At 54.1% G+C, this 24,016-nt stretch overlaps 12 protein-coding genes across 12 annotated transcripts; 7 read left to right on the top strand and 5 right to left on the bottom strand.

The window, feature by feature from the left end:
• Positions 1–172: 172 nt before the first annotated feature.
• On the bottom strand, positions 173–2,334 carry M409DRAFT_63086 (uncharacterized protein; the record flags this gene model as incomplete). The annotated part of the gene is made up of 8 exons (XM_033815434.1): positions 173–364; positions 430–457; positions 509–740; positions 793–930; positions 984–1,181; positions 1,257–1,371; positions 1,497–2,159; positions 2,296–2,334. 8 exons carry the CDS (start codon positions 2,332–2,334, stop codon positions 173–175), a joined length of 1,605 nt encoding a protein of 534 aa, XP_033673265.1.
• A 565-nt stretch (positions 2,335–2,899) lies between these two features.
• On the top strand, positions 2,900–5,548 carry M409DRAFT_63085 (uncharacterized protein; the record flags this gene model as incomplete). The annotated part of the gene is made up of 1 exon (XM_033815433.1): positions 2,900–5,548. The coding sequence occupies one exon, from the start codon at positions 2,900–2,902 to the stop codon at positions 5,546–5,548; it is 2,649 nt and encodes an 882-aa protein (XP_033673264.1).
• Positions 5,549–6,071: 523 nt separating this feature from the next.
• M409DRAFT_17609 (uncharacterized protein) lies at positions 6,072–8,442 on the top strand (the record flags this gene model as incomplete). The annotated part of the gene is made up of 2 exons (XM_033804131.1): positions 6,072–6,195; positions 6,248–8,442. The coding sequence occupies 2 exons, from the start codon at positions 6,072–6,074 to the stop codon at positions 8,440–8,442; spliced, it is 2,319 nt and encodes a 772-aa protein (XP_033673263.1).
• A 188-nt stretch (positions 8,443–8,630) lies between these two features.
• M409DRAFT_17608 (uncharacterized protein) lies at positions 8,631–9,609 on the bottom strand (the record flags this gene model as incomplete). Its single annotated transcript, XM_033804130.1, has 2 exons — positions 8,631–9,234; positions 9,290–9,609. The coding sequence occupies 2 exons, from the start codon at positions 9,607–9,609 to the stop codon at positions 8,631–8,633; spliced, it is 924 nt and encodes a 307-aa protein (XP_033673262.1).
• Positions 9,610–10,914: 1,305 nt separating this feature from the next.
• Positions 10,915–11,642, top strand: M409DRAFT_17607 (uncharacterized protein; the record flags this gene model as incomplete). The annotated part of the gene is made up of 5 exons (XM_033804129.1): positions 10,915–11,041; positions 11,102–11,241; positions 11,293–11,397; positions 11,451–11,471; positions 11,529–11,642. 5 exons carry the CDS (start codon positions 10,915–10,917, stop codon positions 11,640–11,642), a joined length of 507 nt encoding a protein of 168 aa, XP_033673261.1.
• Positions 11,643–12,132: 490 nt separating this feature from the next.
• Positions 12,133–13,205, top strand: M409DRAFT_63082 (uncharacterized protein; the record flags this gene model as incomplete). The annotated part of the gene is made up of 2 exons (XM_033815432.1): positions 12,133–12,637; positions 12,691–13,205. 2 exons carry the CDS (start codon positions 12,133–12,135, stop codon positions 13,203–13,205), a joined length of 1,020 nt encoding a protein of 339 aa, XP_033673260.1.
• Positions 13,206–13,398: 193 nt separating this feature from the next.
• Positions 13,399–14,661, bottom strand: M409DRAFT_50080 (uncharacterized protein; the record flags this gene model as incomplete). Its single annotated transcript, XM_033811444.1, has 1 exon — positions 13,399–14,661. One exon carries the CDS (start codon positions 14,659–14,661, stop codon positions 13,399–13,401), a length of 1,263 nt encoding a protein of 420 aa, XP_033673259.1.
• Positions 14,662–14,918: 257 nt separating this feature from the next.
• On the top strand, positions 14,919–15,289 carry M409DRAFT_17604 (uncharacterized protein; the record flags this gene model as incomplete). The annotated part of the gene is made up of 3 exons (XM_033804128.1): positions 14,919–14,955; positions 15,010–15,074; positions 15,146–15,289. The coding sequence occupies 3 exons, from the start codon at positions 14,919–14,921 to the stop codon at positions 15,287–15,289; spliced, it is 246 nt and encodes an 81-aa protein (XP_033673258.1).
• A 199-nt stretch (positions 15,290–15,488) lies between these two features.
• M409DRAFT_50079 (glycosyltransferase family 57 protein) lies at positions 15,489–17,279 on the bottom strand (the record flags this gene model as incomplete). Its single annotated transcript, XM_033811443.1, has 1 exon — positions 15,489–17,279. One exon carries the CDS (start codon positions 17,277–17,279, stop codon positions 15,489–15,491), a length of 1,791 nt encoding a protein of 596 aa, XP_033673257.1.
• Positions 17,280–19,027: 1,748 nt separating this feature from the next.
• Positions 19,028–19,816, top strand: M409DRAFT_35636 (uncharacterized protein; the record flags this gene model as incomplete). The annotated part of the gene is made up of 1 exon (XM_033810425.1): positions 19,028–19,816. A coding segment is annotated over one exon (789 nt), but the record flags the coding sequence as incomplete, so codon positions are not given.
• A 1,092-nt stretch (positions 19,817–20,908) lies between these two features.
• M409DRAFT_63078 (uncharacterized protein) lies at positions 20,909–22,287 on the top strand (the record flags this gene model as incomplete). The annotated part of the gene is made up of 2 exons (XM_033815431.1): positions 20,909–20,954; positions 21,101–22,287. 2 exons carry the CDS (start codon positions 20,909–20,911, stop codon positions 22,285–22,287), a joined length of 1,233 nt encoding a protein of 410 aa, XP_033673255.1.
• Positions 22,288–22,392: 105 nt separating this feature from the next.
• M409DRAFT_17600 (uncharacterized protein) lies at positions 22,393–23,626 on the bottom strand (the record flags this gene model as incomplete). The annotated part of the gene is made up of 3 exons (XM_033804127.1): positions 22,393–22,451; positions 22,507–23,167; positions 23,246–23,626. 3 exons carry the CDS (start codon positions 23,624–23,626, stop codon positions 22,393–22,395), a joined length of 1,101 nt encoding a protein of 366 aa, XP_033673254.1.
• Positions 23,627–24,016: the final 390 nt, after the last annotated feature.

Raw genomic sequence — 24,016 nt, 5'->3', positions numbered from 1 at the left:
TAGGCTATTCGCACAACATCTCGGGCATATGAGGGTACTGTCCTTAAGATACGTTGTTTGCCGCATCATCCTGCCGTTCAATTCATATCGTGCACAAATCAAGCCTGAACCATGAAGTTGCTGTTATTGGAAGGTTAGCATCTCCTCACAGTGCTCATTCTGCCCAGAGAACTCACGAGCAGCCGCCGTTCTGGAGACAGTGCAACTTCCACTCTTGGAGCCACTCTTCCACAGCGAATTGCTCAAGTGACTGAGCGTCCCTGACGGCAAGAGGGGGCAGTTTTGAAGTCGTCTCGTTAGGCCACAAACCATTCTCATCCCAATGGTGCACAGCGGAATCGATCAATATGAACGGTTCTGATGCCTAAGAGATGATGGAAACAACTGGTCAGCAAACACACGGCTGCAGGTGGTGGTGTATATACGTACAGTACTGTTTCGATGCGGCGCACCAAATCTAGGACAAGTATTAGTCCTGTCCTCCAAATGAACCGTTGTTTCAACTCACTCGAAAGCATGTGGTGTTGCATCTTTCCAGGGATCCCAGTCGCCGTCTACGAATGCTAAGCGCGGGTACGAGATGTCGTATGCGCCGTACTTGTTGACGATCTCAACGTCTGGTGGGGTCGTGATGTTGAAGGCTGCTCGACAGATGTGGCTTTGGTACTCCAAATCAAGAGTGCGAGAGATTAATGGCAACACGTTTGGAGGAGTGTTTCCAGTCTGAAGGTAGCCCCATTCTAATTCGACATATTAGGTAGGTCTCACACGATCGTAAATTCCATGACATACCTGTGCAGTATTGGTACGGCCACGATCGCCAGTCTCCGTCCGCAATGGAGTCCAGGTCGTAGTAAGTCTGATTGTTCTGCCCAAAGCACGAGTCAAGCGTTCCATCACAGCCAGACAGCTGGGTGAGATTGTAGTAGCCTGTGGAAATCAGCAGCGGACAGCACTGATTCGGTATATTGTCGAAGACGCACCAATCATGTTCAGCATGCGGTTCTCGAGCGTTTTGTTCGCTCGGTAGCCACCTTCATTCAGCAAATGGGTGACATTCGCGCGCTTCTTCTCAGTCGCAGGATACAGCACCTTGTCGGAGGTGATGTTGTCACAATATCGGTAGACTTCGTCCGACGTGACAGCCGGATCCCAGTTGAGTGACTGCCAGTCTCCGATTCCTGAACAGAGACGTTAGAATCTGGAAGCGACCCCAAGACGGCACATAGAAGAGCCCGTTCTCTAGTCCAACATACCATTGTTTTCGAGGAGAAATGCAAAGTCTTGGTCTCGCGTGAGGTTGCCGAAGCCGAACGTGGTCTTCAGCTGCTGGGGCAAGGTAGTATGATTCTTTTTGAGCCAGATGTTATCCTATCAACTTGTTAGCATATCTGCAACAACATGCCACAAACTACTCAGGGCCGATAGTTCGTAGTTGACAGCTGATATCTTGGGGCTTTTGAGCTGCGAAGAACGGGGTTGGCTGTTGAACGTACCATCGCATGGATAAGAGTCTGCTGGGTCTTGATACAGTCTGGCGGCCCCTTCTCCGCGATCGTACGGAAGTATGCCCAGTAGTCGTAGATTGCCTTGGTGACACCACTACTGGAGATAGCTCCCCAGAATACATCGGGATACTGGACTCGAAGGAACGCTGAGAAGGCGCCTGCGTAAGAGCCACCATAACTGATCCATGCGGTGGTCTTGCTCGTAAGATCGCCATATTTTTCTAGACCAGGGAACTTGATGTTCTGGGCGAAGTATGCCTCATCTGCTAATGCTTGCTGCGTGGTCAAGAAGCGGAGATTCTTGGTCGAGAGATCTGGCGTGGGAAACGAAGTGCCGTAGTAGCGGTGCTCCAGAATGACTCCAATACCGTTAGTGGCCTTCGAAAGCTGGTAGACAATGCCTTTTTGGAGGTATGGGAGCCTGTCCGAGCCAGCCGTCTCTCCACCCTGAAGGATTATGACTGGGCCTCCAGGCTTGTAGTACGTCGCGTCAAACCAGTACGCCAGCGGAAAGGTGTCATTGACGTGTGGCTCGTATTTCGTCTCGTTGTGAAAGTGATCAATCGGCACGGAGAAATTGTGCCCTGGATACAACTTCGCCGGGTCCGTATCGTCGCGTTTGGCCAGAGTCGCTGCCTTGCGCTGCTCAGACTGTTCGGCACATGCTCAGTGTCTGATGATGATCGCGAGGCTACACTCAGATGCAGGTACCGACCTCTCGCCTAGCTTGCTGGATCGATCTTCTCTCGCCCAGGCGAATATCAAAGGCATTCACAGACGATGCGGCGCACAAGGCATACGCCACAAGCTGTAGAAATGGTGCCATTATGGTGGTGGTCGAGTCTCAGCAAGAGTGAAGAAACGCGATCATGGCAGTGGAAGGTCAAATACATGTAGGCTCCTCGTACAGCAGTGACGGCATCGTCCCAGCAGACCCATCCACGACTGCAACGGGAAGGTGCTTGTGGTGTAGCACTGCAACGTCCCAATGGGTTTGCGTCTATCAGTGGCAGGGCATGCGAGGCACTGGCTCTGTATCGAGCCTTCTCCACCTCCGGCCTGCAGGGTGGCTCGTGCTCCGTAGCATTGTGCGTCAGTTACTCCTCGAGATCGCGAGATGCAGTTCGCGAAGTCAATGGCCCATTCCGAGAGGACAGCATTGCGAGTCGAAGAGTGAGAGCATCAGGCGAAGAAAGACGGCGATTCCAGGTCTATATAACCGCCTTTGCGCGTTACATAATCGGGGGGCTGTCTGACAAGCAGCTGTGGCTGCCCGTGCCTGCGCCATCTCGAGCTCTCTAGCCCACACGTCGCCAACGACACTCCATACCGCACGGGCTGTGATCGCAGACACTCCACGATGATATGATAGCACATGCGACGGCACCATCATGGCGCGAGTAGGCAGCCCCGAGACTGCGTCCCTGCTCTCCGGCCATTCGCGACCCAGCACCCTCCAGTCCGTTCGCAACACCCCCGTCTTCACACTCGACACGTTCAGCAGTAAAGACTTCATAGTCAAGGACTTTGTGGAGTCGCTCTCAGATTCCACCGTCGGTACTCGAAGATCCGCGCCCACATCCGGAGCCTCCAGCGCACAATCGAGCCAGGCTTTCGACCCAAAGCCACTAATCCGAACGTTTGAACATGCGCTGAGCAGGCTAAAGACTTTGAGCGAGGACCTGCAGGAACGCGAGAATGAGCTGAGCGGGAGTGTCAGAAGGGCTGAGGGCCAGCACAATACCAACATCAAGTCTCGCGAGCAGGAGTTGGAGCGTACCATTGCCTCGTTCCACCGCCTGGAGCGGACACTGGATGGAGATGGAGACGAGGGCGGTAATGCTGCTATGCGGATAGGAGAGCGATTAGAAGAGCTGGACAGACAAAGGCAGCGGGCTCAGGATGCTAAGTTCATTCTTCAATGCTGGCTGGAAGTCAGCGAACGAGGAGATCTCTCAAGTCTGGATGATGTGCGGAAGATGGGTGGAGGGGAAGGCAAAGTTCGCTGCGCGCATATCGCTCGACAACTACTTAAAATATCACAACGTCTAGACGGCAGCTCGGAGACCCAGAACGGCACGCCGAAGACGAATGGTGTTCATTTCCCCAATGGCGTCAACGATCTTAATGGAACAGATTCGCCCACCGGCAGCCAACGACGAGCAAAGAACAACAAGCAACCGCGAGAGATCATCGAGAAGTTCTTGGAAATGCTCGAAAAAGACCTTTTAAAGTCGTTTGATGAGTTTTACCGAAGGCAGAACTTTGATGGTATGCGAGAGTGTGCTGTTGCTCTTCAGGATTTTGGCGACGGCAACTCCGTCATCTCGCTCTTCGTCAACCAGCATCAGTTCTTCATTGATCGCTCCCAGCTTGTTACAGACGAGCTGGTGGTAGACAGCGAGACCTGGGACCGACTGGCAGATCCAGATACCGAGCCTCCCGGCGTCGAGCCGAGTCTGCAGTCCTTGATTGACGAAGTGAAGGTCGTTGTCCAAGAAGAGAGCTTCATCATCAAACGTGCCTTCCCCTATCATGAGGAAGTTCTCGCCAGGTTCTTACAGCGCGTGTTCCAACAGTCGATCCAGCAGCGGTTGGAAATGGTCCTCAACAAAGCCGACAGCATTTCTTCTCTGGCCTTCCTCAGATCACTCCAAGCCTCAAGGGCTTACATTGCCGCATTGGTAGAGGATCTCAAAGCGCATGGCCTCACCGAGCACCCTGAATTCGTCTCGTCCGTAACGGCAGCAATGCTCGACCAGCAGCTCGACGAGCTGTTTGTGCCATACTTCATGGGCACGAGCTATATCGAGCGGGAGAAGCGTAACCTTGGTGTGCTGTTCGAAGGCCTACTCTTCAAATTCGCTATCTATCACTCTCGAAGACGCAAAGTCCACGTGCAGTCGAATACATATCTTGGGGCTATTTCGGCGCGCAGCAAGGAGTTTATCAGCAGCGCCCGAGACGCATACATGGAACGATTGGACAGTGCAGATCTGCAACCTGGCCAGAAAGCAATGCTGCTGCGTGTGGCTGGAATGCATCAGAACAAGGATCAAACCGGGCCTGCCGAGATTGACGTGACCGATGAAGATGGCCAACTCAGCTTACCTTTCACCAAGCGTATGCTGAAATGGCTTGCAGAAGGCGTTGGACGTGGAATAGAGCTGGCTGGCGGCGGGAGCGAAACACCAAAGGAGATACGCGAGCTCCTCCAGCTGCTCATCGCCAACATGGGGGAGGTCTATCTGGAGACTGCGTTGAACGCTGCCATCGACCACGCTGCGGCCGCCGAGGCGAATACGAAATCGGAACCAGACCTGAGCTATATCATCGATCTACGGACTGCGGTCAGCGTACTGCACCTGATGCTCACGACCATCCAAACGCTGTTGCTTCCATTGGCTGCAAGCAATCTCACGATCCGAAGAGATCTGGAGAAGCAAACCAGCAACTTCACTGATCGAATGGAAATCAAAGTCGATACTGTTCTGCAAAAGACTATCGATGCTGCTCTTGCCTGGACAGCGAAGCTGTTGTCCGCCCAGAAGAAGACGGATTTCAAGCCACGCGATGACCACAACCTCCAATTGGATCAGCTGCAGTCGTCCACCTGCCAATCCATCTTCACGTTTCTTGATCGCCTACATTCGCGTGCTAAGAACTCATTCTCCGGTCGTGTTCTTGAGTCATTCTCGCTGGAGCTGGCGGTTGGTCTCCGGACATTACTGCTGCAGCACTTCAAGTCTTACCAAGTGTCACTGACCGGAGCGCTTGTGGTGTCTAAAGACATTACTAAGTACATCGAACTCTTGCGATCTTGGGAGTTGCCTTCGACGTTTGACCCGAGCTTGGAGGTCCTCACAGAAATCGCGAATCTGTTCGTTATTGGACCCGAGGCACTCAGAGATCGACTCAGGAATTTTGGAACAGGCGCTGGTGGCCTCCAGGGAGTTGAGAAGACAGACCTTCGGCCCTATGTGCTCAGACGTGAGGACAGTGGAAGCGTTGGAGTCCAAGCTGTACTTAATGCCTTGTAAGCAGAACAGGGCCAAACCGGGACTTGAGTTGTCCATGTCGACGAAGGTGCTTGATTCGTCGTGCCCCGTCGTATGTACTCTATGTTGGTGTCTGAGCCTTTGATTCTTGGACTTCGCTAGAGGCTCTGAAATGATAACTTCATTGCATGGAATGAGACCATAAACTTTAGTCCATGTGCTTGACTCTTCTTGTGTAGATATGATCGGTCACTTTGCATGTACTGATGTGGTGGACGACGCTACGGAGGCGCTTTGACCTGCGGCTTGCGCCGAGGGGAGGTATTGAGCTTCAACTTCACCTGCTCTTGCCGCACCCGCACACTTGGAACAACAAAAATGCCAGCACTGCCATGAAATAACATTGACGCGCCGCCCTCGGACACACTGTCAGCTGCCTTTCGATCGTTGCCGATGCCACTTATCTCGCCCTGGAACACCTGGACGGCGCCTCCCTCGAACGCCGCTTGCCATTCCATGCGAGCGGACTCGACGATATCGCATGGGTGTCTAGAAAGTAGCTAACATGGCTATTCAACCCAGTACAAATGGCCATTCGATTCCCAGTATCAGCAACCTCAGCATCGATCAATCCAGCGACGCTGTTATTCAAACGATACTGCCACAAGTTTTGGAAGCAGTTGGCAATGGTCTGTACCTTACATTATCCGTCGATCTCCAGCTTGGACTAAGTTGCGCTAGGCTACAACCATGTCGAGGGTCGTCTTAATGAGGTCCAAAATAAGCGGCTGCCTTCCCTTGAGGCGCAGATCCGTGCATTCGAACAATCGCAAGGACAAATCACAGGCACCAAAACCCAACTGTCAGATCTAAAAGAACGTCTCGATGCTGCTGAGACGAAAGAAGCCTTCCTCGAGACTCTCAGCAACAAGTTCTCCGAGTCCATCAGGAAGCTCGAATCGAACAAGTCTACTTTAACTTCTGATGCTGCCCGTGTTCAAGCTATCTCCGCGAAGGTCGATCAGCTGCAGGCTGATAGCAATGCCAGCAAAAAGGCTTTGCAAGATGCTGCGAAGAAGCTCAAGAATCTACCATCGGATGGTACCATCGATTGGACCAGTGTCGCGACCGTTTTGGATCGTGTCAAGGAACTTTCTGAGACCGTCAAGAAGTTTCAGGGGGAGAAAGAAGCCGATGCAAGAAAAATCCAGACCCTTTCTGAGACCGTCAGCAGACTGCAAGCCGACAGACAAGCCGACGCAGATGGCATGCAAGCTCAATCGGAGCGTCTGGACAAGCTGCAGAAGCAGCAAACAGATGGCGAGCAAGCTACTAGACTGGACACACTCTCACATGATGTTGAGAAGCTCCAGAAAGACAGAACATCGGATGCCAGCCGTATCCAATCAACTGTGGAGAATCTCAATAGGCTGCAGTCACAGCAAGCTGAAAAGGCGAATCGAACGAGCCTCAACGTCCTCACTGAGAAAGTGGCGAAGCTCCAAGCAGATGACCAAAATCGAACATCTGATGCAGACATCGGCCGCAAGCAGTGCCGGAAACTTGATGAACGCATGGAGAAAATAGAAAAGCAGTTTAAGAATCTCGACGATCAACCTCGCAAGGTAGAGACTACACAATCCGACATAGCTACAATCAAGACCGCCACCTCAGCACTTGCGATGAAGGTTGCAAAGATTGAAAACCGCCAGTCTGATACATCCAACTCGAACACCACGAACTCGGTGTTCACGCGCCTGGATAAACTGGAGAACCGAGACGCCAGTGTGGCCAAAGTGAATGCAGACACTCAGGCTTTACTCAAGCGGGTGCAGAAACTCACGGGCGAACAGTCAGAGATGGCCAGCATGCGCGGCAACTTGCAAACACTTGCAAGTCGAGTGCTGAAGTTAGAGGGCCCCGAGTCTGATGCGGCTAAAGCAGTTGAGGACACAAAAGCCCTGCTCAAGCGGTTGGACGAACTGGGAGGCGACCAGTCAATCATGGCCAGGATAGACGACAGCTTACGAACACTCGTGGACCGAGTGAAGAAGTTAGAGGGGCCGGTGTCCGATGCGGACGGCGCAGCTGAGCATGTGAAGAATATGCTCCAGGAACATATCAAAGAAGAAGTCCGACGTCTGGGCGAAGTCACAAGCCAGTTGCGTGAACTGAAGGCGCACATGCAGGAGAAGACTCAACCGCCCTCACTTTCGATCGATGATCTCGCTCGTGCGCTGATCCAACGCTTGAGTGAAGGCGAGGTCTTCAACGAGGAGACGAAATCTTTGATTCGAGTTGCCACTGGAGATGCCGCGGCTCACAGAGGCACAAAAAGTTCTGACAACTCAGATCGCTCTGCTCGCAGTCTATCGACCACCTCTACCGACGTTCTCTCGGGCAATCTATCAATCGAGAAAACCACACTCCCTCGTCACGTCCAGAAGCAAGCAAAGGATGTTGGTGGCGAACGTCAACTATCTATACCTTCCATAGAGATTGACGAGGACCAACCATTCGGGCACCAACATTCTGCGGGTTTGGGGACCTCCAACAAGCCATCCACCAAGCGAAAATTCGACATAAGCAGTCAAGACAACAACGATATCGAGCAAGCAACGGCGGGATCCCGCAAGCGGTCAAAGAGCGCAGCGGGAACAGCGAGGTCAACGAGGAGAGCCACGGAAGAGCAGCAGTCGCGGTCTAAGCGGCAAAAGCCCAGCAGCCGCCATGCTGCCTCTTCGCCGGTTGACAAGTGGCGTCCTGCGAGCCGTCGGAAGCAGGCCACTCGAGACGCAGGAGCTACGGACGATGATGAGGATGAGGAGGAGTCGGATGAGGAGACTGCACCTCGACGCACTTCACGAACGGTCAGGCCCACGCAGAAGGGCTCGTATTTGACGTTTCTGGACGGCTCAACGAGGAGGAACTCGTGATGGGGAGGCTGGGGATTGGGGTGATGAGTACGAGAGATCGATCTTGGTGAGGGGAGAATGGCAGAGAGACGGGCAATGAAGACATGCTGAGAAACGCTCGAGCAGCTGGTGATTGATCGCTTACTTGGCTCGATTGGACTGCCATCACATAGGTGGCGGTCGTATGCAACAGGGCTTTCAGCATAGCTCTATGATAACGGCACCGTCAGCGGATTCATCACGCTGCTCCCACCATCCAGCACCAAGTTATGCCCATGCAAATAACTCGAGAATCCACTCGACAAGAACCCCACCGCCCTCGCGACCTCATTCGGCATGCCCGCCCTCTCCAACCCAATCATCTGCCGCTGCGCGTCCTTCGACTGCAGACTCGACGGCGGCAGCTGATGGCCATGTCCCCTCTTATCCAATTCCTGCAAATCCACACCAACGTCAATCTGTCCGGGACTTATGCAATTGATCCTCACCCCCGTCCCTTTCAAACTCGCAACGCCGGCTCTTACGACGCCTAATGCCGCGTGGTTGGACATGGTGAACGCCGGACCCCAGCAGCCTCCACTCGTGCTGGCTACGCTCGCCACGACAATAACGCTGCCGTAGGATTGGTCTTTCGGGGCGGCGTTGGGGTAGTTGCCCTTGGGGGTGGTCTTTTGCATGGCGGGCGGGGCGTATTTGAGGGCGAAGAAGGGCATCATGGCGTTGGCTTCGAAGAGCTTGTGGATGTCGGCCGGGGTGGTGTCGGCGATCGTGGGTGGACCTAGAAGGCCGGAGGACGTGACGAAGACGTCTAGTCTGTGTAGGGAATCGTTAGCTTTAGGTTCGTGGGTTTGTGAGACGTTCTACGCACCTTCCCCAGCTGTTCAGCACGTCGTCGATGAGTTGGAGAGTGTCTTCTTCGTTGGCGAGCTTGAACGGGTATCCAATGACCTTCGTACTGGGGAACTTTGCGTTGACGTCCGCTTCCAAGCTGGCGTAGTCGTCTTTCGGTGACGTTGAGCAGGCATAGACACAAGCAGCACCATGAGCAGCCAGTTCCGCAACAATGGCTCTTCCAACAGGCTGCGTGGCTCCCGTCACTACACACACGAACCCATAAAGCTTGCCATCTGAGCGGTAAGGCGAGAAGTGGTTATCTGGGTTTGCGTGGTGTCCATTTACGGCGGCCATAGTTCCTCTATAGCAGACTCGAGCTTCCAGAAAAGATGGGCGGATGTACTCGCAGGCCGCATGGTTGCAGATGAGCTACTATCCGATAGACCTCGAGCTGGGTTGCTTGCTTTGTACAAGTCCTCGGAGTGCAGTCCTGCAGCTGATAAGGGCGTTATCTTTAGTAAGCGTTAATGCAAGAGCAACGACTGCACGCATTGTTTTGGTCCACTGACAGGTAGTCTTGAGAGGTAGCTGTAGCCTCGCCCAGTCTCAGCGAGCTGGTGCATTCTTTGAACCTGCCGTGTATTTCTCGACTGTTGAAGACAAGCTTCTCTGTATTTTTGTCGTTCGCCAGCTCCCTTCGAAGCCCCTCCATGACTTCAGTGTTTCGCTCGTTGCTCGCCTTCACATTGAAGAACCAGCGTTGGAACTCTCACTCGCTGCTAGCACGCAGCCTTTGCATTTGGACGACTGCGTGGATGGGGTCATACCACGCGATCCGTGTCTCGCAGATTGGGCTTTTGCTATAGTTGTAGTCTCTCGAGACTTTCTTGTGGAATTCTTGTCGTTTCCACGGGATATTCACTTAGTTTGTTCTCGGTTGGCCATGAGAAGGGCTGACCTTAGAATACTTCTGCATTTGCAGGCCATCGGAACAATGAGTTTATCACCTCTTACAAGTCTGCACTGCTCTTCTTGTTGGCCTAGCGTATATCTATCGACAGCAAGAGTATGCCCGGGGCCTAGCGATGTGTGACTCGACAGAATCTTTCGAACTTCTTGTATCCATGGCTGCGTGTATTGAACCTATTGCCAATGGTAAAGCCGTCCTCGTTCCGTCGATGAGAGGCGGCGCATGTTTATTCCCACGAGCTCTTCAAATTCGACGGCGTGGAGGATTTATTGACTTCCTTGACGCGCTACACTTGAGGAGCGAAGGATTATGAGAGTGCCCAGTACGATAGTGTTCATGTGTTGGTAGTGAATGCAATGGCGAGGGGAGGATGGGTTGTGTCGCGCTTCGGAAGGTCTTTCGGAAAGTTGGGTGATCTGTGAACAACAGTGCAGTACCTGAGAACATTCAGAGTGGACGCGACTGGATGACAGGCTGTGGGAATCGACGATCGGAAGGCGTACACCGGCGAAGTAGAATGAAGAATCGAGCGTCTTGATCTATTGAGAAGTCGAATTGCAAGTCGTTTGGGCCTTCATCAGCTCTCGTCCCGATCGAGCAGTGCTGAAAGTTTCGCCTATAAGTCCCAAACATTCACCTATATCAGCAGCTGATAGGACCTCATGAACTCTCCTCCTCGCTCCTCCACGATGTCAAATACCACTTCGTCCAAACCTGGACACGCTCGACATGATACTGCACTGATCCACGGCCTCTCATCGACAGAGGTTCAGAGACTGTCAGAATCTAGCACTGAGGCGAAGGCGAAGGCGTATTGTGAGCAAACTATGCCCAAAAGTCCCTTCAAAGTATTACAGAGCTGACACTCCTGCCCAGGCCCATACTCGCACTTTCGAGTCGGATGTTCACTTCTCCTTGCGAACGGTGATATCGTCCAGGGAGCGAACGTGGAAAATGCGGCGTATCCTGTGGGCACCTGTGCTGAAAGAGTGACCATTGCCACCGCAGTCTGCCAAGTACGATGACCGTTGTCCTTTTCCGCGGTTGGTATCGCTAACACTGCCCAGGGAGCGAAGAAGGGCGACATTCGAGCTATTGCTGTCGCCACCGACATCAGCCCTCCAGCCTCTCCGTGCGGAATGTGCCGACAGTTCATCCGAGAGTTTTGTGAGGTATGGATCCATCTCTGAACTTCCCTTCATGCACGTGCTGATGTAGAATGTAGCTGAACATGCCCATCCTCATGGTAAGTATCAAGCTTGTCGAATGCATCCACCGTATGCTAATGGGGCTGGTCTCGCAGTACAACAAGGACGGCAAATCAGTCGTCATGACGCTTGAGCAGCTGCTGCCTATGTCGTTCGGGCCTGAGAAGCTACTGACTACAGAGGACATGTCCAACGGACTCGCGCAGTAGGATGGCAGGTTTGCGAGAGGCAACGGAGAGAAGATAAGACGTAGGGTATTGGACAAGCGGAAGTCGAGCAGTCCTGCAAATAGCGTGGTATCACGGCCCACAACAAGACCATTTCAGAGACTTGGATCCTCACCTTTAAGAGTGGTCGTTGCTTTTGACTCGGTCGATTTTATCGATTTGTTCATCAAGGTTCATCGCAACGAGGATGAATAAGGCTCGGTGCGGGCCGGCGCAAGAAGATCCAGGCACGCCACGTGCACGCGTAGCTCTGTGGCTTGGAAAGAGGCATTGTTAGTGAATGACGACGAAGCATACGTCTGTCTCTTGGACGAATGCCACAATATATGCCGTTCCGTGCCATCCAGCAAACCTCAACGAAATCCCTCCGTCACCCACACTGCAGTCTCCACTATTGCCCAGCGAATTGCGAAACACCCGAAAGCGCTACCGCCAAACACGAGCTGCAAGCGCAGTCAGCAAACAGGAAAACATGGTCGGGTTGCGGCAGTCGCACGCCTTTCACACCGACACCACCCGCCAAGGACAGCAATTGACGCCGTCAGAGCGAGAAAGGTTGCTCAAGCCGTACCTCCCTCGCGAGCCCATCCAGCCCGTACATTCCAACAGTCCCAAAAGCAATGGGCCTTTCCACCATCGCCAACGAGTACGACCGGCCATGCGCCACTTGATCCATTCATTGCTCTTCAGCATCATTCACATCGTCTTTTCGACCCTCATTCGGATTCGTCAGATCTACCATGCCCTGCTGGATAGGGTGTTTGCTGTGCTTTACTACCATCATCGAACGCCCGAGCTTATTCGACGGGATGTGAAGAATTTGAGCAGGATACCGAAGCATTTGAGCGTGATATTGGACCTACCGCCAGAGGGGGGGAAGAAAGATGCGTTGGAGACGTTGTTGAATGATGCCTGCGAGCTGGCGGCTTGGAGCGCCAGCGCTGGTGTGCCCATGCTTTCGATATACGAGCGAACAGGTAGGCATACACGTCCTCAATGCAGGTCGACATGGACTAACAATGTGACACAGGCATCCTGAAGTCTTCCCTCCCGCACCTCCACCGACGCATATCCCGCGCCATGATTTCCTACTACGGAGCAACATCGCCCTCGAAACCTACCATTTCCCTACGTTCGCCCAACCTCCCTTCTTACAGCCCACCGCACACGCCAGAGCTCACCAACGGCACGCATACCGCCGAAAGTCCACACCACCTCACAATCCTCCTCCTCGACGCAACAGATGGCCGCCAGACAATCGTGGATCTCACAAAAACCTTGGCGGAGATGTCACAGCATGGAAAACTTTCACCGTCGGACATCTCGCTGGACCTTATCGATGCGGAAATTAGCGAAAGTGTCATGGGCGAGCCAGACCTGCTTATTCTGTTTGGAGATCATGTGGTGCTAGAGGGATACCCGCCATGGCAGGTCCGTCTGAGCGAGATTTTTCACGTTCAAGACAACGCGGCAGGTGTTGGCTACCAGACCTTCCTGAGGGCGTTGTACAAGTTTGCGAAAGCAGAGTTTCGGTTGGGAAGGTAGAAGTTTTGTACGATAAGTGATTGTGGGTATTCAATTCTTCTAGAGTGCTAGAGTCTAACAAGACCATGTCTGCATGACGCCTTGCTATGCCGCGATGCATGCTTTCCCTCATGAGTCTGTTCAGTCCGTGGTATCACCAGAAACATGCCCAAATGCGTTGGCTGCCAGTGCTGTTCGTCTGCGCGCCAACCAATTACTTGAGCTCTGTCTTGCCCAAAGCATCGGCCAAATCGTCGACATCCTTGTCCTTCTTTCCAGCGACAGGCTCGTTTTCGGCGGCATCTGCATCCTTGAGGATCTGCTCTTCTTCAGCTTCCTCCTCGGCTTCACCCTCATCTTCCTCATCTTCATCCTCGTCATCCAGCTCATCCAGTTCGTCAAGACCCCACAGATCCTCGTCATCCTCGTCCACACCGGGGTACTTCTCCTCGCCGTCCTCTTTCCGCTTGTCGAGTAGTTCCCTGAGAGTCTCGATGCTGCCATCATCCTCGGCAAACTTGTTGCCGTTCAGTTCCACCCTTCGAAGTCGTGGCAGGGCGGAGCTTGAAGAAGCAGCGTCGGAGAGCGCTTTGAGTCCCTTGCTGTCGATCTCGTTGTACTGCAGTCGAAGCACTTCCAGCTTCTTGTTTCCCTTCTTCGCGAGAGCTTCCCCCAGATATCGGCCACCGCGAGCTGAGAGAAGACAATCGCCCACACCAAGATCACGCAGCTCTTTCCAGCTCGGCACCACGGTTGACAATGTCTTTGCGGCGGGGGCTGTGAAGGTGTTGTCTTGCAGGTCCAGAGTGTCCAGTTCGCTGCAGTTGGAAAGGCCATGCTGCAGCAGCGTAGCAATTCCTTCTTGTCGGATACCATTCTGCACCATCTTGACCGTCTTGACCTTGTCGTTCGCTGTGTATGCTTTTACCCAAGCCGCCATGCTACCTGTCTCCAATCTGTTTCGCCCACATACCACGGTCTCGAGATTTGGAACTTCCTTGCCCTCTTTTCGTGCCTTGGCCTTGTTGTCTGCGAGTTGAACGAGGGCTTCAGCGACCAGCGTTCCGGCTGCTGGGCCCAAGCCATTGTTGTTGAGGTAGAGGTGCTGCAGCGGCGTGTGCTGGCTGAGGAACGGACGGAGGGGTTCGACAGTATTCAGACCGAAAGCGTTGTCGTTGAGGTTGATCGTGTGCAGGTTTGGGCATTTGAGCAGTGCCTTCAGCAGGGAGTCGAGTGCTTGTGGGATTTCTGCGAGGAGACGACCGGTGAAGATGTCGGCGAGGTTGGCGTATTGGAGGGTTTTCTTGGTTTCGAGAACTTTGGCGAGAGCTTCTGAGGCTTCCACACCGATGGTGTTGCCCTCAAGGTGGACCTCCTCGACATCGGGGTTGTCCTCGAGGGGTTTGATGTGTTTGGCGATGTCGGCGGCGGTGTCGAGCTTGAGGGCTTGGCCCCGGAGACTGAAGACGTTTGCCATGGTCGTGTGAGCTGTCGTGTGGGAAAAGCTTGCTGGCAGTGTCAGGAGTGAGTGTTTGTTTGGTTCAGGTCGGCCGTTGGCGGGGCAGAAAAGATTCCCGCCTGTCACATGCGCTAGCGTTCATCCAGGCACAGGGTAAATTCGGCGCTCGGAATGATGACAAACGCCAGCGGCGATGCGCATGACGACTTTCTTCAGATTGAATCTTTGGGATCTCAAGCACGCGACTGTACTATACTCCCATCAAAATCGCTATTATGTCTGCTCAGGCGACGACGCCCAACATCTCCAGCGGTGCGCGACTTCCGGAACACCGTCAAAGCCTCCATCCGCTAACGTCTCCAACAGCAATGCAGCCAAACAACGCAGCGGCCGATCTGAAGCCCCAGGGTGAAGCTGCAGCCAAAGTCAAGGTTCGTTGCCCCAAAAACTTGCGCAATCCCACTCATCCATCCGGTCAAGTACTGACCGGTCGACCATGTAGCCCTGCTGCGTCTGCAAAGAGGAAAAGTCGGCCCGCGACGAATGCATGCTCTTCTCGAAATCCAGCGATCCACAGGACGCCTGCAAGGACCTTGTGGGCAAGTACCGGAGTTGTATGGCGAGCTTTGGGTTCAACATCGCGTAAAGACAAGAGACAGAGAGAGAAGAGCATGTGCATTGGAATGGCGTTTTGGGGATTGACAAGAGGAGACGAGATGCATTAGACCGGCCATTCAGACGGAGGCTGTTGTACGAGTACTGTACACTATACTTGTACATACAAGCAAGGAGCAATCCCAACTTCCACCCAGGGTATCACATATGCGTTTTGACAAGATCGACACTTATTGTGTCTTCTTCTCTTGGACCGCCGACTGCTTCTGCAGCCCGAAGATGCTCAGGAACCCGCTTTCGAGGGCGAGATTCCACAGACACCAGAGGTAGCAAAGACCAAATCCGCCTGCTCCCAAGCATACGTTCGCTACAATCCAGAGATCGGGTTTGTTGGTAGGTGGCAACACGAACAGCTCGAAACCGTGCCACGCGATTGCGGCAACAAATGTGCCCAGGTGAATCAACTTGGTCAAGATGTTGACTCCACCCTCGCTCGCTGGTTGCGTGTATGCGCTAATGTTGAATGGTGGGAAGCCCATCAAGTATGCCCAAAGAAGTGTAAGAACGGCATATGGCATCCTCAACTCGTCCTTGGCAAGAAGCGGGAACAAGGTCCAGTTCGCCAGGAGATTTGCGTATCCGACCCAGGCCCGAATCGCAGGTTTCATGCCACTTTCTGTCGACAAGAGGAGGGTCATTGGGAGGAGCGGTAGCAGTACATTCTTCTCGTGTACTTGGTATGAGCAGAGGAAGAAGCCCCAGGCGGTTGTCGCGAAGGCCAGCAGAACCAGTTCCCTTCTCGGCTTGAAGAAAATGATCACACAAGGCGGGAGAATGGAGAGCAAGGTTAGGCCAAGCGCTGCCTTGCTGAGGAGCCCTTGGTCGTAATTGTGCAGCTTGTGAAGACCAGACGCGTGCACTGCACACCAGATATTCGCCACTTTGTCTTCGAAGAGTCCTCGTGCGAATGGGAAGATTCGATGTATCGATTGAGTGAGCTGGACCAGATAAGGGAAGTACCAGGCTTTTTGCGGTATAGGAAATGGTATGGCGGAGAGCAGAGGCGGAAGTGTGACATCCGACGGTAATGGCACTTTCCGGTAAGTGTCGTAGAATGTACCAAGCAACAGTGGCACGAAAAGGAGGGCGAAGGATGCCAATGTGACGACAGCCACGCCGATGAATCGTACAATGTCGATTCGAGGAAAGATGCAGGCGCCGGCAAGATATGCGGCAACAGCAGGTGCGTAGAAGAGTGCCATCTGCTTGAAGCCTAGGGCCCCGACGAAGAACAGGCAGCTCCAGAGCGCTCGTCCTGCAAGCATGCTCGATATTGATGCCACAACAAGGCCCAACATGACAGTATTGTATTGGAAGTGTCCGTGATCAATCAGGATTGTTGCCGGCTGCATCAGGATTGCGGTCAGGGCGATCGAAGCCTCCCAGGAGTTGATGTTGTGAAGCCGTGCCAAATGGCGGGTGCAGATAATGACCGCAGGAATGTAGACCAGGTGCTCTGAGATGTAAACGGTCGCTCTCATAAACACTTTCAAATCTGGATCATCCAGCCCCTGTGAGAGGTAGAGCGCAAACCAGGATGGGTTGATAGAAGATCCGGCTTTCCCCAAGATCCAGGAATGGTATGCTGTCAAAGGAGGGTAATCAAGTCCCCACCACTGTAGGTTGTGGAAATACCAGTGTGTCACGGGCAGATTGATTGTAAGTTCCATCCAATGCCGCTGTGCTTCAAAGTCGCCATGCATGGGCGGTCTTTGGAATCCAGAGTAGGGCCATATCGCTGTGCACCATCTGAAAAGCCCGACTACCATCAAGATACAAGGCAGAACAATCCATTGGGAGACCGAACCCTTCGCCGGCCAGAAGAATGCCACGAGCGGAAAAGCTGGCGTTTCTCGATTCGTCGAAGCATCGGTGTTGACTGTCCCATTGGAGCTGGCGGAAGACACAAGCTCCTTTCTTTTCCTGCGCGGCCGATGAGATCCATGATGACTGGGAGCCATGGTAAAATGGGTTCAAGGTGGACTACCGGGGCATCTCCGATTTCAACTACCCTCACAGAAAAGCTTTAGGGCAATCCAGACCGAAGTGGCAAGTGAACAGTGAAGTGAAGTGAATGGTGGACTGCTGCAAGATCTGGCGGCTCTCGTTAATCTTCGCGCCAAGTGGAGCCACTTCGGCACGCGGCAGTGAACCCTTAAGCCCACTAGCGCCGAAAAGCTCACCTCGAGGATTTAGCATTTAAATTTTCGCGTCCTCGACCAGCCTCTTCCTCTTCTCTTCCTCGTCCGCATTTTCCACCATCCCCCAACTCAGAGTGTTGTTGCAACTGTCGGCTCTTACTCTCTATCAGCGTCGTTAGCTGTACCAGAGACATCACACACAACGCTTTGCGTTATCAAAATTATCGGTTCGTGGGCTCTCATCCTCCTTCACTTCGCTGCCGCAGCGCCGTGATCGAGCTTTCGCACTACGGTGCTCTTGTGGGCGTGGCATTTTAACGTCTGACTGCTTCGGCGGCGGACATTCAGTGGGCTGTCGGGCACCGGCTGTCGCATCATCGTCGTGGCCCTTGTGGGAACACACTGCCTCGACCCAGCGACCAGTACATCAAGAGCGGGCTTCCGCGCGTGGGCCAAGCATATCTCGCTCAGTGGGACACTCAACTTGAGGGCTTTATCAACGACTCCACCTTGCGTGGTTGTCACGTGGGCTTATCTGAGGGCTTCTCCATCAGCGACTCTGTCGCTCGAGGGACTTGCGGCTTCTTGTTACTGTGGGCTTTGGGATATCGAGCGCTTGCGTTCTCCCTGCTGGGTGTTTGAGACGAGACATTTCTGCTCCTGCGACGACTCCGACTTTGCTCGGTTTCGCACTCACTCATTTGACTTGACACTGACGTTCGTTGGCAGAAAAAACTTATCACAGACCCTTAGCAATGGCAAAGGAAAGCAAGAAGGCAAGCAAGGCTGTTGCCGCTGCGCCGCCATCTACCAAGACCACCAAGTCTAGCAAGCCCATCGAGAAGGTCAAGGCTGGTCGCGTGACCAAGCCTGCTGAGACGGCAAAGAACGTGGCCAAGGAGTCGGCAAAGAAGGCGGCCAAGGTCGTCGAGAAGTCCGGAAAGAAGTCGAAGAAGGCACCTACGCCAGAGCCATCCAGCGACAGTGACGAGGATGACGAGGACGACGACGACGACAAGGATACCAGCGCCAGCTCCGATAGCTCCGACAGCGAGGAAGAGGCGAAGCCACAAACCAAGGCCAACGGCGTGAAGAAGGCCGCGCCAAAGAAGGAAGAGACCTCCGACGATGATGACGAGGATGACTCCAGCGACGATGATAGCGACGAGGAGCCTGCACCCAAGAAGGATGTGGGCAAGAAGGTCGAGGCCCCAAAGACCAACGGCAAGGCCAAAGCCGACTCCAGCAGCGACGAGGACTCTGATGAAGACGACGACGACTCCTCAGACGACGAGAAGCCTGCCGTCAAGGCTGGCAAGGAGAAGGCCGCTGCTGCCACGAAGGACGATGATTCCTCCGAGGACTCTTCCGACGATGACGACTCGGATGACAAGGTCAAGGTTGAGGACAAGGAGGATGACTCTGACGACGACGACTCCGACGACTCCAGCGAGGACGATGAGGAGGAGGAAGAGAAGCCAAAGGACAACAAGAAGCGAAAGGCCGACAGCGAGCCAGCTGGCCAGGACACCAAGAAGGCTAAGACCGAGGACCCCAACGCGGTTGGCAACCTCTTCATCGGCAATCTTAGCTGGAACGTCGACGAGGATTGGCTCACGCGCGAGTTCGAGGAGTTTGGTGAGCTTCAGGGTGTCCGCATCATCACCGACCGTGACTCGGGCAGAAGCAAGGGTTTCGGCTACGTCGAGTTCACTGAGCCTGCCGATGCTGCCAAAGCCATGGAGGCCAAGAACGGCGCTCTCATCGACGGACGTGAGATTCGCATGGACTTCAGCACCCCACGTAGCAACAACGCCAACGGCACACCACAGCAGAAGAGCCAGGACCGCCGCAACAAGTTCGGCGACGTCCCCAACGAGCCCTCATCGACTTTGTTCGTCGGCAACATTAGCTTTGAGGCCGATCAGAATATGGTGACCGAGCTCTTCCAAGAGTACGGCAGCATCAACGGTGTTCGCCTTCCTACCGATCGCGATACTGGCGCACCAAAGGGCTTCGGCTACGTCGAGATGGGTTCCATCGATGACGCCAAGGCTGCCTTCGAGGCTCTTCAGGGTACGGACCTCGCTGGTCGTCCCATCCGTCTCGACTACGCCAAGGCTAGAGACGACTCCAACGGTGGCGGTCGCGGTGGATTCGGAGGTCGCGGCGGCTTCAACGATAGAGGCGGCCGTGGCGGTGGTCGCGGACGCGGTGGCTTCGGCGATCGCGGCGGACGTGGTGGTGGTCGTGGCCGTGGCGGCTTTGGTGATCGCGGCGGACGTGGCGGTACCACGAACAGAGGAGGCTTCGGTGACTTCGCTGGTACGTATCCATACTGGAGTGCGACTGAATAAATGCTAACCCATGTAATAGGCAAGAAGATGACTTTCTAGGACAAGTCTGATCAAGGCAAGAAGACGGACTCGAAGAAGAAGGGCTCTGGCAAGGCGCCGTCGATGCCGAAGGCCACGGGCAAGAAGATCACATTCTAGGGTGGTGTATCAAGACAACATGAACGTACAAAAGTGCTTTACGGTGTAGTAATAGGTGTTTGGTGTACACTGGCAATGCAAATGAGTTCTGGCTGCTGCTGTTATTCTTCCCTACAGATTCAGATCGTCTTCACGCACATTACTAACAGCATTCAATCTTCAACCTTGTTTCTGAGCACGTGCTGCGTGTGTCCTATGAGCCGAGATAAGACAGACGGGCGGTCGTATGCAGGGCGACGTGCCCTTGCATGTGTCGGGGCCCGATTGCTCGAGGCCCCTCATCGGCAGCGAATTGCGTATATCGGCTGTCCGCCTTGCTGCCATGAACAACCTGATATTGCGGACATCATGTGGTCTGGATTTATTGTATGTGTTTGCTGGGTTCACGTCGCCTGATGCCAGCGATCACAACACCACGTCAGCCATCATCCTTCCACTCGTCACGGCACCATACGATTCATCAGTGATGAGCAGACCCCGCCGAGTCGCTGACCCCCACGCCCAGGCAAGTTCAGGCTGAGATCGACAGCACGCCGCCTTCCTTCACCGACGTGAGCGACTGACCTGCACCCTCACGGCCCTCCTCTCCTCTCAACGCCTCCGCTCTCCAGCGCAGCAGCTACTGTCGCTTGCCGGCGCTGTTACTCTACCTTCATTCACTGTCCCTCGTCGGATATACTCTGGCCCTGCAAACAACGTACGACATCACTGCTGTCGTGGAGACCTTTTATGCCGACGTCGGCAGCCCCCAAGTGGACCGCCCGATTGCCAGATTAGCACCACCTTTGAGCACATTATCATCTACCTACGGGCGGTCAAGCTCAACGACGGCATTGAAGCACCTGGCACGATCCTCACCATCGACTCCTCCTTCCACTATTCGCCATCATGAACCACCAACGGCCGTCGTCGCATTCGACCGACCAGATCTGGCGCCGAGGTCACGCGTCAGCCATGGAATCACGTTCGGCCTCGTTCGACAGGCGCACACGCTCAGATGGTGAGTCCTCCTACCCGTGATGCCTTGTAGGCGGGAGAGTACAACTTTGCGTTTGAGGGCATCTTATTATTTCGCCGCCCGCAATAGACAGACCATGGCTTGGTACTTCGAATCCTACAGCGAATGCGCTGACTTCTATAATCTAGTTGACTCTTGGGTTGAGGTGTCTTCTCAGCCATCTTCCTCATCACTGTCGTCTATCGGCGACGACATCGTAACGACCGGCGGCCCCAACCGAGACGATCAAAGAACGAGGCGGCGAAGAAGGCTTGGAGCTCCAACACACTTGAACATCACCCGAACAGCAGAGGCGACCAGCAGTCAAGAGGAATACGAAGAGAGCGAGAGCGAATCAGACCGAATCATGACATCCTCGGGAGAAGGCCCGATGCTCGCTGCACCGGCTGCGAGGAACGCAGCTGCAGGCATGGTCGCAGCTCAACGATCATTGACATCAGAAAGCAGCGGTGCCCAGGCATCAGATGACGACGACGAGAACAAGACCGCCATCAATTATCCGATCAACAACGATACCTGCTTTACCCCCCTACCAAACGCCTTTTCGCACCCACCGAGTAGTCAGATGCGAGGTGCGAGCCAGCCTGTGCCAGGATCATATTTCCCACCGTCAAGGCCAGTGACCTCTTATCGATCGGCAACTCGAAACTCGTTACCCGAGACGAGGCGGCAGAGCCATCTTCCGCAGAACGTATTGTCACCATCCTTCAATGCTGCCGCAGAGCACGATGAAGCGCTAAGAGCAAGCCTTACCAGCCTGCTATCCGTGGCGGCTGCGGCTCGTGGCCTTCCCAAACCCGAATCGAAGCGGCCGCAACAGACAACGACTCCTCCACGAAGCAATCGAGTCGATCCGACATCATTTCGGCTTGTGCCTGAATCAGCTTTACAATCCAGCCCTCCTACCCAACTGCAAGTACAGGAACCGACGTTCAAACCGACGATTCGACGAACATCGACCAACTCGACATCAACAAACTCTGAGCGTGTCGAGAACAAGCGCAAGGCTGTCACTGCTCCTGGCCGCAGCACCAGTCGCGAGCGGCGTGCACTCAAAAAGGCTCGCCGCTCAGCTTCGAACGAAGACTTGCATGTTACGCCGACCCTACTTACGTGGGTAGTATCGGCAGGTGTCGTGGTCTTTCTGAGCGCACTCAGCTTCAGCGCTGGGTACAGCATGGGCAGGGAAGCGGGGATGTTGGAAGCCAGCAACTTCTCACCAGCAGACGAGTCGCTCAGATCTTGTGCACGGGAAGCGAGTCGTTCGAGCCTCGGCCTGAAGCGTTCTCTGGCCAGAAGCGCCATTCAGGTTTGACGAGACGATGTTCACGAAATGAATGCATAGCGACGGCGTCATGACGAATGAAGACAAGCATGAGACGATGAGCATGAAACGATTATAAGATATCCAACGAGCGTGCTAAGCAGCTGCGCTTATTGATGCGCCTGATGTACGCAAGATCTCGTAGCATTCTTGGTCTGGAACCGAATGTTCAGCATTTTCAAAGCCTTTGCGATATTTGGAGGGACTTACCGGAGCTGGCCCGGATATTGTTCGATCGGAATGGGTTGCCAGTGCTCGCTCTTACCATCAAGAAGGCATTATGATCATCTATCTCATTTGTGCTATACAGACCAGGCCAACCAATCTTCTTGAACAGGGGCTCGAGCTGGTCAACGAGCGTCTGATGTCGAGGATCCATCAAGGAGCGATTGAACTTTGCCACAGCCAACAGCAGACATCCATTCTGATAGCCATGCGGCAGGGGGACGTCTGGCGACATTGTCAGGGCGTGGATCAGAGCGAGGCCGGTGTTTCCACAAGCCAGATTCGCTGCTGAGCTTGCTTCCATGAGGTCCTGACATGCGTCTGGGTCCCGATCATTCAGGGCAGCAGGAAGACGATTGATCAAGGTCTCGAGCGCCTTCTCCGCCAGCGCGTCGGTGATCAACGTGCGTCTCCTGGACCAGAGACTCTCGCAAGCATGCGTGATGGCATCCAGAGCTGCATCGAGCATTGGCTTCTTGGGGCAGCTGAGGAGGACATTGCCATCGAGCAGAGCGACACGAGGTTCTGCGCCCATGGCTCTGACAATGACCTCCGTCGGCCTGCCATGTTCGTGCAACACCAGCACTCGGGATACCTCTGATCCAGAACCCGCAGTCGTCGGCACGCAAATCGTCGGAACGGGCAACTGCGACACAGAAAGATCAGACCAAACCCTCATTTCCCTTAAGAGTTTAACAGCACGGGGGCTTTTCCACTTTCTTACATTCACCATCTTCTCATTCCCCTCATACTCCAATATATCCCCAGGATTCACCAGACAAATTGCCACCGCCTTGCCGAGACAAATACTCGAGCCTCCCCCGACAATCACCACGCCATCACAATGCGCCTTCTTCGCGACCTCGATCCCCTTCCGCACGGATTCGAGATCCGGATTCATAGGCGCGAGGATTTTTGCGGGGAGGTTCGTGATCTCAGGGGGGAGCCATTTCTCCAAGAGGCCTGCGTTGGCGATGCCGGAGTCTACGACCAGGGCTGGGTTGGTGAGTTTGTAGTGTTGGAGTTCCGAGGCGAGTTGCGAGAGACATCCTAGGCCGGTGACGACGCGGGTTTCGCAGGCGTAGAAGCGGTTGGGGGAGGCCATGATGGGTTGTTTTGGGAGGAGGTGTTGTTGTTGTTGATATAAGCGGAGAGGAGAATAATGGACCACGTATTCCAATGCTGACGGCGAGACGAGAGGATATCTAGCTTCTTGGGAGCGGGAGGGGTAGCTGAGAGCATCGCATTTGGCGAATGCTGGTCGATCCAGGTCTTGCTTGCGAAGTCTGGTCTCTTTTGTTTCTATGACTGACTGGAGTTGAAGCGTGGTCAGCTGTTGAGACTTCACTTGCATGGATACCACTGGTGGAGCATATGGATGGCCTCTCGCTTGAGGGTCACGTAATTGGCGAGTGTCTACTCAGCTTAGTCGTGCCAGATGTCTATGCAATCTCACGTGTTTGATCAAGATACTTCACGATATTTCTCGATGGTC

Source organism: Zasmidium cellare, assembly GCF_010093935.1.
Source record: "Zasmidium cellare ATCC 36951 unplaced genomic scaffold M409scaffold_3, whole genome shotgun sequence".
Lineage (NCBI taxonomy): Eukaryota > Fungi > Ascomycota > Dothideomycetes > Mycosphaerellales > Mycosphaerellaceae > Zasmidium > Zasmidium cellare.
This window is presented reverse-complemented; position numbering and strand designations above follow the sequence as displayed.